Source organism: Panthera onca, chromosome F2 (assembly GCF_046562875.1).
Source record: "Panthera onca isolate mPanOnc1 chromosome F2, mPanOnc1 haplotype 2, whole genome shotgun sequence".
NCBI classification, from domain to species: Eukaryota; Metazoa; Chordata; class Mammalia; order Carnivora; family Felidae; genus Panthera; species Panthera onca.
Window position 1 is genome coordinate 19,296,557 of NC_138356.1, and position 13,624 is coordinate 19,310,180.

The 13,624-nt window shown below is 36.9% G+C and overlaps 1 protein-coding gene across 1 annotated transcript in view; it reads left to right on the forward strand.

Annotated features, from left to right (window-relative positions):
- Nucleotides 1-13,624, forward strand: part of CF2H8orf34 (chromosome F2 C8orf34 homolog) — a 408,213-nt gene that overhangs the window by 152,855 nt on the left and 241,734 nt on the right. The window contains 1 exon segment of the mRNA XM_060610698.3: nt 1,595-1,767. Within this exon segment, the coding sequence (XP_060466681.1) occupies nt 1,595-1,767 (173 nt within the window).

Below are 13,624 nucleotides of genomic sequence, written 5' to 3' on the forward strand. Positions count from 1 at the left end.
GGTCTTAAATATAAGAAAATGAATAAATGAGTAGGATTAGTGTATGAATGATGAATTATAGTATAAACTCTGACAATTGGTTTTATTTTTCCTTTTTGTAATGCAAATGCTGTACTTAAACCTTGATTGTCAAAGTGTCCACTTCAAAGATGGCTGTCTCCAGTAAACACATTGTCAGTCACAGTAGACTAGATAAAGAGCCAGGCCACCTCCCCTGACTGAAGCTCTTTGGTGTTAGAGATCTTGGTTGATTTCAAGTACTGACCATTTGGGCCTCTTGTTTTTTCTCTCCTTGTGCTTTAAATTCCCATTCTTCTGTTTTAAATTCACCAATATAGAATGAGCCCACAAAACCCTAGGCTTCCACCCTCAACCCCAATAAAAACAGAACCCCAACATTCTGCTTGCTAGCTCTCTCTCTCTTGTCAACCTGTGACCTCACAGTGTGGCCCCAGGTGTGCTGCGTAATTTGCAGGCCTTATAAACAATAAACTTTTAATTTTTCTGAGCTTCCTGATGGTTATTGATGAAGGGCATCTTGCAGTCATAATAAGAACCACAACATTGGTTATCGATAGGCTGAGATCAGTACAAAACATTGATATACACCCATATGAATTTTTAAAACAAAACTAAAATCATAGAGTAGGCACTGCTTTTAACTGGCCTTTTTCTCACTTACTGAGATATCTCTAGCAATGACTCACATCTAGTATTTGAGTACCTTTCAAAGGTCATTAATTTATTTTTAGAGAGAAAGAGAGAGTGAGAGAGAGAGTGAGCGCACATGAGTAGGGCAGAGAGGGAGAGAGAAAGAATCCTAAGCAGGCTCTGCATTGCCAGTGCACAATATGTACAATAGACTGCACAGAGCTCCAACCCATAAACTGTAAGAGCATGACCTGAGCTGAAGTCAAGATCTGGAATCTTAACTGAGCTATCCAGGCATCCCTTTTTTAAAATTTATTTATTTATTTTGATAGTAGAACCTTTCAAAATATTAAATGATTTAAATGGTTAAAGTATCATTTAAAGAGCCACATCATACCCAAGTCTATGAAAAAAGATCACTTTAACGTGTTTTGATTAGCTAGCATACCTGTTATTGATATTGCCCTGCTTCTAACCTACACTGGATGGCTCCAAGTCCAAAATGTTTCACAGTTGGAGACAATCCATCCTTCCACTGCCATCTCTTGACTTTATTCCCTTACCTCACCCCGGTTTCCTCCTAAGAAATTTTTATCATTTCCCAGTAACACTAAGCTCTTTCACTGTGTGCGCCTTACCGCACACTTTTCTTTCTGTCACAAATGCTAGTCTCAGCTCGTCCTTCCTGAGAACACACATGCAGCCTTCTGATTCCAAATAAAAGATTTCATTCCTGGATCCTTTGTCACAGTGACCTAAAGGAGTCAGCACAAATTACAAAGAATAAGTCATCTAATAAAAATGGAAATTTTAAGTCAATTCAGAAAGAAAAAGAACATTTTGATTTACGGAAGTAGTTGAAACTGTAGACAAAATTATTTCCCTGCTGTCCTATTAATAAGAATAAGTGATCTGAGTCAGTATATTCTTTTCTCCTCTTTAGGAAACAGTGGCATTTAATTCTTCTCTTCTGAGACCCCGTGTGATTGGAGAATGGATTGGTCGAGAAGAGAATGATGCTGACCCACTAGCAGCTGAAATGTTACAGCCCCCAGTTCCAAGAAGTAAAAATGAACAATGGGAAAATGAAGACACTAGCTCCAGCCCTGCAGGAAGGTGAGATGAGATGCCTTCCAAGATTCTGAATTTGGTTAGTCGTTAAAAGCTAAAGGGAAAATAAATCCAGGTGCATGATTTTGACGATAACTTAGCAATTTTGTATAGAAAATTATGTTGGGTTCCACATAAGATAAAAGTTAATTTCTCTGTTTTAAAATTAAAGTTTTACTAGATTTGCTTTTAGATTTTGGTTTTGATTTTCTCTTTATATCTAAGAATGTCACCATCTCTTTGCTACTAAGACCAAATAGAGAAATAATTTGAAATACATAGGCTGTCAGCCGAGACCCACTATAATGCTGGGCAGGGAGTGACTGATTGTTAAGAACTGGAGATGGAGGGCTTCTCATTTACCAGAGAGATGTAGTTGGTTATTAGGGGAGATAAAATTATTAAATGTACAATAGACTGCACAAAGCAGTAGAATTTAAAATACAAGAGAAAAACCTTAGTTTAGAGCCACTCAAGTTTGGAGCTGGTAACTATGTTTGAACATAATTCTTTTAAAAAAATTTTTTTATGTTTATTTCTTTTGAGAGAGAGAGAGAGAGAGAGAGAGAGAGAGACAGAGACAGAGAGAGCAAACCTGGGAGGGGCAGAGAGAGAGGGAGAAGGAGAAAATCCCAAGCAGGCTTTGCACTGTCAGTGCAGAGCCCAATGTGGGGCTCGAACCCACAAACCCTGAGATCATGACCTGAGCCAAAACCAAGAGTTGGAATCTCAATTGACTGAGCCATCCAGGTGCCCCTGATTGAACACAATTCTTTTCATTTGCTGTGTTTAATTTTTGAAGTATTTATCATTTGTAAATTTGGAAGTCTGTATTTCACTTACTCAGTCCTGTGATGACTCAAAATGGTGGTGGGAGATTTGCCTTAACTTTCCATATGCTAGTAGAAGTAGGGTAGTTTTGACACCTGCGAGTCCAGATCATATTTATTAGAAAAAGTGCATTCAGAACAACCTCTTTTTTTTAATAGCAATTGCAGTGAGTAAAACCCGAAATGAAAACTTCCACTAGGAAGTTGGAGTGAAAGAAAAAGCATTACGGAGGCAAGACTTACACGAGACTGAGAAAACAGATTTAAATACTCCTGAGTTAAAATGTGACAGAGCTAAAACTTTCTTTGGGTGCTACTAGCTGACCACCACAGAAGAGATTTTCCTATTGATAGCATGGCCACAGTTATCTTTGTATTTCCTACATTAAATTTAGCAGCAACCAATAACTATTCTTTCTCAAGGAGAAAATTGTATTTTCTACAATGTAATAGCTTTCAAGGGTTTTTTATTTTGACTTATCACTTGACTAGAAGGAAGGAAATTCAGAATTCTCATTAATGTGCTTCAAGGCATATAGAAAATTGATTCTATTTCCATGAGAAATAACTTTTAAATTATTTAAATAGTCCTATATAAGGAGAAGGAAACCATTTTTAAAAATCCATTTACCTTCTTTTGTGAAATGCCAGATCAATTTCACCTGTCAATGAGGGTAATTTTATTTTTAATACCAGACTTATGAAACCCACTAGACCTTTATCTTTATTCATTGCCAGATCTTTAATGTAAAATAGAGAAATGTCAACTTTCATTTTGCTTTCATTTAGTCATAATAATAATCGGAGCTATTTATTGCAAATGTTAGTGCTTCTATTTTCTTCCCAGCTTCAGTGAGCTCTGATTCCCTCTTGAATACCCAATAAAGGGGAATATTTCCTTCAATACTAGTCAAATTCCTTACCCAGAAAACTCAATCCACGAAGCTCTCTTTCAAATATTTGTTATGAAACGTCATGTTTAGTTTTATTATTCTCTGTCTTTAAATTATGAGTTGAAGTATTACCTGTGAAATGAAGAAAGGTGAAATCCTGCCCCAATGCCCCAGCAGAGCAGAAAGAATGCATGTGTGTCTGAACTTGGCTTAAAAAATAGTGACAAACTATGGGTGGGAAACTATGTCTCTCCTATCTTCTAATACAAAACAGGATTTTGAATTTATACCAGGAATTCACATAGCATTAGATTTTATTTGGAGGAATAAAAATGGATTGGGGGAAATTTTTTAATGACTCTAGAGGCTATAACTAGAGTGTTAGCTTTTGTTTTTAGTAATGAACTTGTAGTATAACTTACCAGTCTTAAATACTAACAGACTAAATTGTATTATAGACTTCGGTAGGAGATTTAATTTTCAAAGATGACTTCTTCCATTTTTCTCTCCCCTACTGGGCCTGGATCATTGTCATTGCCAGTAGACATCTGTTATGTGAGTGAAGGAGGCACATAGAAGGCTGTTAGTAGATATCTGCTAAATAAAGCTTATTTATAAGAAGGATTGTTTATAGTCTATCTTAACTTTTTGCCCCTTCCTATCACAGTTTTTCCTGTTGTTAATTGCTCAACTCTTATTTGAGTGGCTGTTATTATAACACTCTATCTTTAGTACATAGCCAACTTTTTTCCTAAGGTCCTGCATATAGAACATTGTGTGAAGGGGGTTAGCAACTTTAGCATACACATTTGTCACGTGAGTGGTTAAGTTGGCGAAAATATGAAGGCAGTTATAAGGGCAATATGGAGAAACTAATAGGATAAGACAAGAGCTACTGACCTGGAGTTCATGACCCCTACATGGTCTCTGATGGACCCAAGAGATCTGTGAATCTCTTTATTTTTGAAAAAATTTAATGTTTATTTATTGTTAAGAGACAGAGACAGATAGTGAGCATGGGAGGGGAAGAGAGACAGGGAGACACAGACTCCGAAGCAGGCTCCAGGCTCTGAGCTGTCAGTACAGAGCCTGACGTGAGGCTCAAATCCACAGACTGTGAGATCATGACCTGAGCTGAAGTCAGACACATAACCCACTGAGCCACCCAGGGACCCCTCTGAATCACTTTAAATGAAATTATGTGGAAAATGGGGGCACCTGGGTGGCTCAGTCGGTTAAGCGTCTGACTCTTGATTTCGGCTGAGGTCATGGTCTAACAGTTTTTGAGATGGAACCCTGCATCCAGCTCTGCACTGACAGCGTGAAGCCTGCTTGGGATTCTCTCTCTCCCTCTCTCTTTCTGCCCCTTCCCTGCTTGCATGCGTGCTCTCTCTCTCAAAATAAATAAATAAATATTTAAAAAAATAAATTATGTGGAAAGTGTTCTGTGTATGTGCAGATGGGCATTTTCTTTCTTAGATTCTCTAAAGGTCCTATTAAGGAAGGTTAAGAAAGAAATTAAAACATCTGAACAAGAAAAGGAACAGGGATTTATAAAAGAGAGAGGTGAAGGCATTGGGAAATGATTGAAGGCTTTCTGAAATTGTTAGATACTACCAGTTGGCATCAATTGTTATGGCTTGTCTAACCATTTAATGGGAAAGCCTATGTGTTGATTGCACATTTAGAGTTATTAAAAAATAATCACACGTTGATAATACAAATGTAAATAAAATTGAATGTAATAAACATATAATTGTATGTTAAGCCATTTTAATTAAACGTTGCAATAGCTGGGTAATGGATTTCCTAAAATTACTAGCTAAATCGTAATATGCATTTGTAAATAGGCTTATCAAGCCTTGAAAGCTTAATGAAACTCCTCTGAGCTGAATCACTTTATTAAAACAATATCAATACATATTATAAGATCTGGTAAATTGACTTTGTTAAGTGAACATTGCTATCAGACGGTAAATATGCCATAAAATGAATAGAAAATCTTACAATTTAGAAATATATATTAAATATTTTTTAAAAAGCTAAATTCACTTTCCATTAAGAAGTGTTTCTTTTCATTAAAGCTCATAATTGCTTGTGAGATATCTGTTAATGAAGCCTGAAAATGTTCCCTTCCTCTTGGAGCTTCCTCTATTGGCAGCAAGAGACAAATAATAAACAAGTAAATAAATATAAAAATATGTACCATACGTTCAAGCAGTGATAAGTGACAAGATGGAAAATAAACCAGAATAGGAAGGAAGAAAATGGACAAAGGACACTCTTTTTCATCAGAAGTCCAAGAACAAAGAAATAACCTTCATATTGTCAGATTTTAGCTGTTGTAGACCTGATAGAAAATATGTAATACATATGTCAGAGACTAAGTCAAGCTTAGTAATTTAGGGATATTCTAATGTAAATTTTAAGCGGAAAGAATGTTGATTAATGGAAAATTAATCTTTCAAAGGAATCAAAAAACAGAAGCCTTAAAAATATCGAAAACAAATGTATCTTATGACTCACTCATTTCTTTTTGAAAGCCAAAATGGCATATAACTAAATCACACATTTATTACAGAATGTTGATAGGGCATTTTGATGAGTTCAAAATTTGTTATTTCTCATTTATTTAGGAATTCATTCATTTATTTCTTTAGGAAATACACATCCTAACTCAAGTTATTCTTTTATGAAACTCATTACTAGTCACTTGTGGAATCATAGACTCATAGGTGGACTCTTCCTAGGCAGTCAACACGTAATCAATGTCTGGGATTCATAGCCTAGCACTGTCTTCATGACCAAACCATGTATTTTAATAAGACTAAAGGAGACACTTCCTTCAGCCTTTATGAAAATGATCTTGGTCATTGTTGGCTGTTGAATAGGAATTACACATTTATAATCTGCCCTTTGTTCCTCATCTTTGACAGCCTAATCTACATATTTTTCCTTATCCTGTTTCACTACCAATATATTTGCTGGATTTTTGTATCTCTCAAGTTGGAAGACTCCTATAGATCTGCTTAAATTAATTCTTACTTTATTTAGTGTGTTTAAAAATGGAGTCTAAAAGAAAAAGTGATTTATTATTTATTGAGCATTAACACAAGGTAATGTGCTAGATACTGCGTGAGACCAATATGAAAAAGAACATCTTAGATTCAAAGTACAGGTATTTACTTTCAGATGAGTAGAATGACAAGGAAATGTGTTTTATTTCTGCAGCTCAGCACCCACAGTGCCTGTATATGTATATATATATAAAACACTTAGTGTCTGCTAAAGTAATTATGAAAACTTCACATAGGGGCGCCTGGGTGGCTCAGTTGGTTAAGCATCTGACTTCGACTCAGGTCATGATCTCATGGTTTGTGAGTTTGAGCCCCATGTTGGGCTCTGTGCTGGCAGCTCGAGCCTGGAACCTGCTTCGGATTCTGCATCTCCCTCTTTCTCTGCCCCTCCCCTGCTCATTCTCTCTCTCTCGAAAATAAATAAACATTAAAAAATTAAAAGCATCACATCTAAACATTAAAAAAAAACCAGAACTCTTACGCATAAGCCAAAATGCGACAATGAAGTGTGAAACTTTTTATGATCTCTTCAACAACCTGGACGTTAATGCAAAGAAAGTCCTTTAATTTCTGCCTAGAGACAAGAGAAAGGGCACAGATTCTGCCTGCGAGGCTATAGTGGTGAACTAAAGAAGCTTAGGAGGTAGGTTAAGAGAGGAATAATCTTTTTTTTTAATTTTATTTTTAATTTTTTAAAATTTACATCCAAATTAGTTAGCATATAGTGCAACAATGATTTCAGGAGTAGATTCCTTAGGGCCCCTTACCCGTTTAGCCCATCCCCCTTCCCACAATCCCTCCCATAACCCTCAGTTTGTTCTCCATATTTAACCCTCAGTTTGTTCCCCATCTTCTGTTTTGTCCCCCTCCCTGTTTTTATATTATTTTTGTTTCCCTTCCCTTATGTTCATTTGTTTTGTCTCTCAAAGTCCTCCTACGAGTGAAGTCATATGATTTTTGTCTTTCTCTGACTGACTAATTTCACTTAGCATAATACCCTCCAGTTCCATCCACGTAGTTGCAAATGGCAAGATTTCATTCTTTTTGATTGCTGAGTTATACTCCATTGTATATATATACCACATTTTCTTTATCCATTCATCCATCGATGGACATTTGGGCTCTCTCCATATTTTGGCTATTGTTGATAGTGCTGCTATAAACATGGGGGTGCATGTGTCCCTTTGAAACAGCACACCTGTATCCCTTGGATAAGTGCCTGGTAGTGCAATTGCTGGGTCTTAGGGTAGTTCTATTTTTAGTTTTTTGAGGAACCGCCATACTGTTTTGCAGAGTGGCTGCACCAGCTTGCATTCCCACCAACAGTGCAAAAGAGATCCTCTTTCTCCGAATCCTCGCCAACATCTGTTGTTGCCTGAGTTGTTAATGTTAGCCATTCTGACAGGTGTGAGGTGGTATCTCATTGTGGTTTTGTATTTCCCTGATGATGAGTGATGTTGAGCATTTTTTCATGTGTCAGTTGGCCATCTGGATGTCTTCTTTGGAGAAGCGTCTATTCATATCTTTTTCCCATTTCTTCACTGGACTATTTGTTTTTTGGGTGTTGAGTTTGATAAGTTCTTTGTAGATTTTGGATACTAACCCTTGATCTGATATGTCACTTGCAAATATCTTCTCCCATTCTGTCGGTTGCCTTTTAGTTTTGCTAATTATTTCCTTTGCTGTGCAGAAGCTTTTTATTTTGTTGAGGTCCCAGTAGTTCATTTTTGCTTTTGTTTCCCTTGCTTCCAGAGACGTGTTGAGTAAGAAGTTGTTGCGGACAAGATCAAAGAGGGTTTTGCCTGCTTTTTCCTTAGGGATTTTGATGGCTTCTTGTCTTACATTGAGGTCTTTCATCCATTTTGAGTTTATTTTTGTGTATGGTGTAAGAAAGTGGTCCAGGTTCATTCTTCTGCATGTTGCTGTCCAGTTCTCCCAGCACCAGTTGCTGATGAGACTGTCTTTATTCCATTGGATATTCTTTGCTGCTTAGTCAAAGATTAGTTGGCCATAGCTTTGTGGGTCCATTTCTCAGTTCTCTATTCTGTTCCATTGATCTGAGAGTCTGTTCTTGTGCCAGTACCATACTGTCTTGATGATTACAACTTTGTAGTGTAGCTTGAAGTCTGGGATTGTGATGCCTCCTTCTTTGGTTTTCTTTTTCAAGATCGCTTTGGCTATTCAGGATCTTTTCTGGTTCCATACAAATTTTAGGATTATTTGTTCTAGCTCTGTGAAGAAGGCTGGTGTTATTTTGATAGGGATTGCATTGAATATGTCAATTGCTTTGGGTAGTGTCGACATTTTAACAATATTTGTTCTTCCTATCCAGGAGCGTGGAATCTTTTTCCATTTCTTTGTGTCTTCTTCAATTTCTTTCATAAGCTTTCTATAGTTTTCAATGTATAGATTTCTCATCTCTTTGGTTAGATTTATTCCTAGGTATTTTATGTTTTTTGTGCAACTATAAATGTGATCGTTTCCTTGATTTCTCTTTCTGTCATTTCATTGTTGGTGTATAGGAATGCAACCGATTTCTGTGCACTGATTTTATATCCTGCAACTTTGCTGAATTCATGAATCAATTCTAGAAGTTTTTTTTGTGGAATCTTTTGGGTTTTCCATATAAAGTGTCATGTCATCTGTGATGAGTGAAAGTTTGACCTCCTCCTGGCCGATTTGGATGCCTTTGATTTCTTTGTGTTGTCTGATTGCAGAGGCTAAGACTTCCAATACTGTGTTGAATAACAGTGGCAAGAGTGGACATCCCTGTCTTGTTCCTGACCTTAGGGGGAAAGCTCAGTTTTTCCCCATTGAGGATGAAATTAGCACTGGGTCGTTCATATATGGCTTTTATGATCTCGAGGTATGCTCCTTCTGTCCCTACTTTCTTGAGGGTTTTTATCAAGGAAGGATGCTGTATTTTGTCAAATGCTTTCTCTGCATCTGTTGAGAGGATCATATGGTTCTTGTCCTTTCTTTTATTGATGTGATGAATCACGTTAATTGTTTTGTGGATATTGAACCAGCCCTGTATCCCAGGTATAAATCCCACTTGGTCGTGGTGAACAATTTTTTTAAATGTATTGTTGGATCAGGTTGGCTAATATCTTGTTGAGGATTTTTGCATCCGTGTTCATCAGGGAAATTGGTCTAGGTTCTCCTTTTTAGTGGGGTCTCTGTCTGGTTTTGGAATCAAGGTAATGCTGGCTTCATAGAAAGATTTTGGAAGTTTTCCTTCCATTTCTATTTTTTGGAACAGTTTCAAGAGAATAGGTGTATTAACTCTTCCTTAAATGTTTGGTAGAATTCCCCTGGAAAGCCATCTGGCCCTGGACTCTTATTTTTTGGGAGAATTTTGATTACTAATTCGATTTCCTTACTGGTCATGGGTCTGTTCAAATTTTCTATTTCTTCCTGTTTCAGTTTTGGTAGTGTATATGTTTCTAGGAATTTGTCCATTTCTTCCAGATTGCTCATTTTATTGGCATTTAATTGCTCATAATATTCTCTTATTATTATTTTTATTTCTGCTGTGTTGGTTGTGATCTCTTCTTTCATTCTTGATTTTATTTATTTGTGTCGTTTCCTTTTTCTTTTTGATCAAACTGACTAGTGGTTTATCAATTTTGTTAATTCTTTCAGAGAACCAGCTTCTGGTTTCATTGATCTGTTCTACTGGGTTTTTTTTGTTTTTTTTTTTTGTTTTTTTTTTTTTTTTTGGTTTCGATAGCATTAATTTCTGCTGTAAACTTTATGATTTCCTGTCTTCTGCTGGTTTTGCGTTTTACTTGCTGTTCTTTTTCCAGCTCTTTAAGGTGTAAGGTTAGGTTGTGTATCTGAGATCTTTCTTCCTTCGTTAGGAAGGCCTGGATTGCTATATACTTTCCTCTTAGGACCACCTTTGCTGCATCCCAGAGGTTTTGGGTTGTGGTGTTATCATTTTCATTGACTTCCACATACTTTTTAATTTCCTCTTTAACTGCTTGGTTAGCCCATTCATTCTTTAGTAGGATGTTCTTCAGTCTCTAAGTATTTGTTACCTTTCCAAATTTTTTCTTATGGTTGATTTAGAGTTTCATAGCGTTGTGGTCTGAAAATATGGACGGTATGATCTCAATCTTTTTGTACTTACTTTGGTCTGATTTGTGTCCCAGTATATGGTCTATTCTGGAGAACGTTCCATGTGCACTGGAGAAGAATATATATTCTGCTGCTTTAGGATGAAATGTTCTGAGTATATCTGTTAAGTCCATCTGGTCCAATGTGTCATTCAAAGCCATTGTTTCCTTGTTGATTTTTTGATTAGATGATCTGTCCATTGCTGTGAGTGGGGTGTTGAAGTCTCCTATTATTATGGTATTAGTATCGATGAGTTTATGTTTGTGATTAATTGATTTATATATTTAGGTGTTCTCACATTTGGTGCATAAATGTTTATAATTGTTAGGTCTTCTTGGTGGATAGACCCTTTGATTATGATATAATGCCCTTCTGCATCTCTTGATACAGTCTTTATTTTAAAGCCTAGATTGTCTGATATAAGTATGGCTACTCTGGCTTTCTTTTGTTGACCATTAGCATGATAGATGGTTCTCCATCCCCTTATTTTCAATCTAAAGGTGTCTTTAGGTCTAAAGTGGGTCTCTTGTAAACAGAATATAGATGGATCTTGTTTTCTCATCCATTCTGTTACCCTATGTCTTTTGATTGGAGCATTGAGTCCATTGACGTTTAGAGTGAGTACTGAAAGATATGAATTTATTGCCATTACGATGCTTGTAGAATTGGAATTTCTGGTGGTGTTCTCTGGTCCTTTCTAATCTTTTGTTACATTTGGTATATATATATATTTTCATCTTTTCTCCCCTCAGAAAGTCCCCCTTAAAATTTCTTGCAGGGCTGGATTAGTGGTCACAAACTCCTTTAATTTTTGTTTGTCTGGGAAACTTTGTATCTCTTCTATTTTGAATGACAGGCTTGCTGGATAAAGAATTCTTGGTTGCATATTTTTCTGATTCAGCACACTGAATATATCCTGCCACTCCTTTCTGGCCTGCCAAATTCTGTGGATAGGTCTTCCCTTGTAGGTTAGGGACTTTTTTTCCTTTGCTGCTTTCCTGATTCTCTCCTTGCCTATTTTGTGAATTTGACTATGATATGCTTTGTTGATGGTCTGTTTTTGTTGAATCTAATGGTGGTCCTCTGTGCTTTCTGGATTTTGATGTCAGTGTCTTTCCCCAGGTTAGGAAAGTTTTTCGCTATGATTTGCTCACATAACCCTTCTACCCCTATTTCTCTCTCTTCCTCTTCTGGGACCCCTGTGATTCTGATGCTGTTCCTTTTTAATGAGTCACTGATTTCTCTAATTCTTAAATTGTGCTCTTTTGCCTTAATCTCCTTCTTTTTTTCCACTTCATTATTCTCCTCTATATCACTGATTCTCTGTTTTGCCTCATCCATGCTTGCTGCCACCGCATCCATCCATGATTGCAGCTCAGTTACAACATTTTTAATTTTATTCTGGCTCTTTTTTACTTCTTTTATCTCTTAGAAAGGGATTCTAATCTATTTTTGACTCCAGCTAGTATTCTTGTTATCGTGATTCTAAATTCTGGTTCAGACATTTTGCTTGTATCTGTGTTGGTTAAATCCCTGGCTGTCGTTTCTTCGTGCTCTTTCTTTTGGGGTGAATTCCTTTGTTTTGTCATTTTGAAGGGCAAAAAGGAATTAATGAGGTAGAAAAGTTAAAATTACTAAAATAAAAATGAGAAAAATATGAAAATTAAAAAATTACACACACATGCACACACACAAATTGAATAAATGATGCTAGATTCTAGGTGTGTTTTGATCTGGGTGTTGAAAGTGGTTTGACAGATTAGAGAAAAAATAAGGGGGGGAGAAAAAAAGGGAAATAGTTTGAGAATTTGAAAAAATGAATACACTGAAGTAGACTAAAATGAGATGATGGGAGTAAAATAGAATTTGAGAAAATATACACAAAAGTAAAGAATGATGTAGAACATAATTAAAGAAAATCAATGAAAATTAAATACAAATTTGAATCTTTTCTTTTTCTGTATTCAAGAAAAAGAAAAGAAACGAAAAAAGAAAGAAAGAAAAAAAAGGAAATCGTTTGAGAATTTGAAAAAGTGAATACACCTTGGTAGACTAAAATAAAAGGATGGAAGTAAAATAGAATTTGAAAAAATTTACACAAAAGTAAAAAATATACTAATAAAAATTAAAGAAAAATATTTTTAATAAAAATTGAAAATAAAAATGAGTTTTTTCTTTTTCTGTATTCAAGAAAAAGAAAAGTGTAAAGAGAAAAAAGAAAAGAACATGGAATAGGTGGACCTGCTAACAGATTGAAGTAGGACTGAAATTACTTCATTTTCCCCTAGAAGTCAGTCTATGTAGCGCTTCATAGTCCATAAACTAAGCTGGTGGTGAGACTTGTGTTCTTGAGGAGGGAAGTTGGCCCAGTTGGGTGGGGCTCAGTGTAATGGCTCCGCTCTCCAATAGATGGCGCTGCTATCCTGCTGGGCTGGATTGTTGCGGCGCTGGTAGGTGCATATGCGCATGTGCGGGAGCCGTTAAAATGGAACCACCCAGCTACCCTGTCTGTTCTCCTGGGTCAGCAATCGTGCACCTGTCCTCTGTATTCAGCTTTCGTCTACTCCCCGCTTTTTCCCCCTTTGTGACCAGGCCCCAGGCAGTACCTTTCTCCCGAGTTTTGTCTCAGATGCGGCTGTTTTTCCCGGCCCCTTACTTCTGAAGGACTGCGGCTTTGACCTGTTCCGTCCCTCTGTGGGAGGGTCTCACTGAGCATTGGCCAAATATCGGCTGCACCCAGGAACGCTTGCTAGACCCTGCTGCTGCCGGTGCCCCGAGACTACGGCCAGGTGCCAGCCTGCCCCAGGAAGAGTTCGCGAGATACTGTAGCAGCAGCATTTCAGGGATGATGGAAAATCACAACACACATCTGGCACCAGGCTTCAGCCTTAAGGACCTTGTTCCAGCACCAGCGAATGTGGCTGTTTTCTGGGGTCTGCTG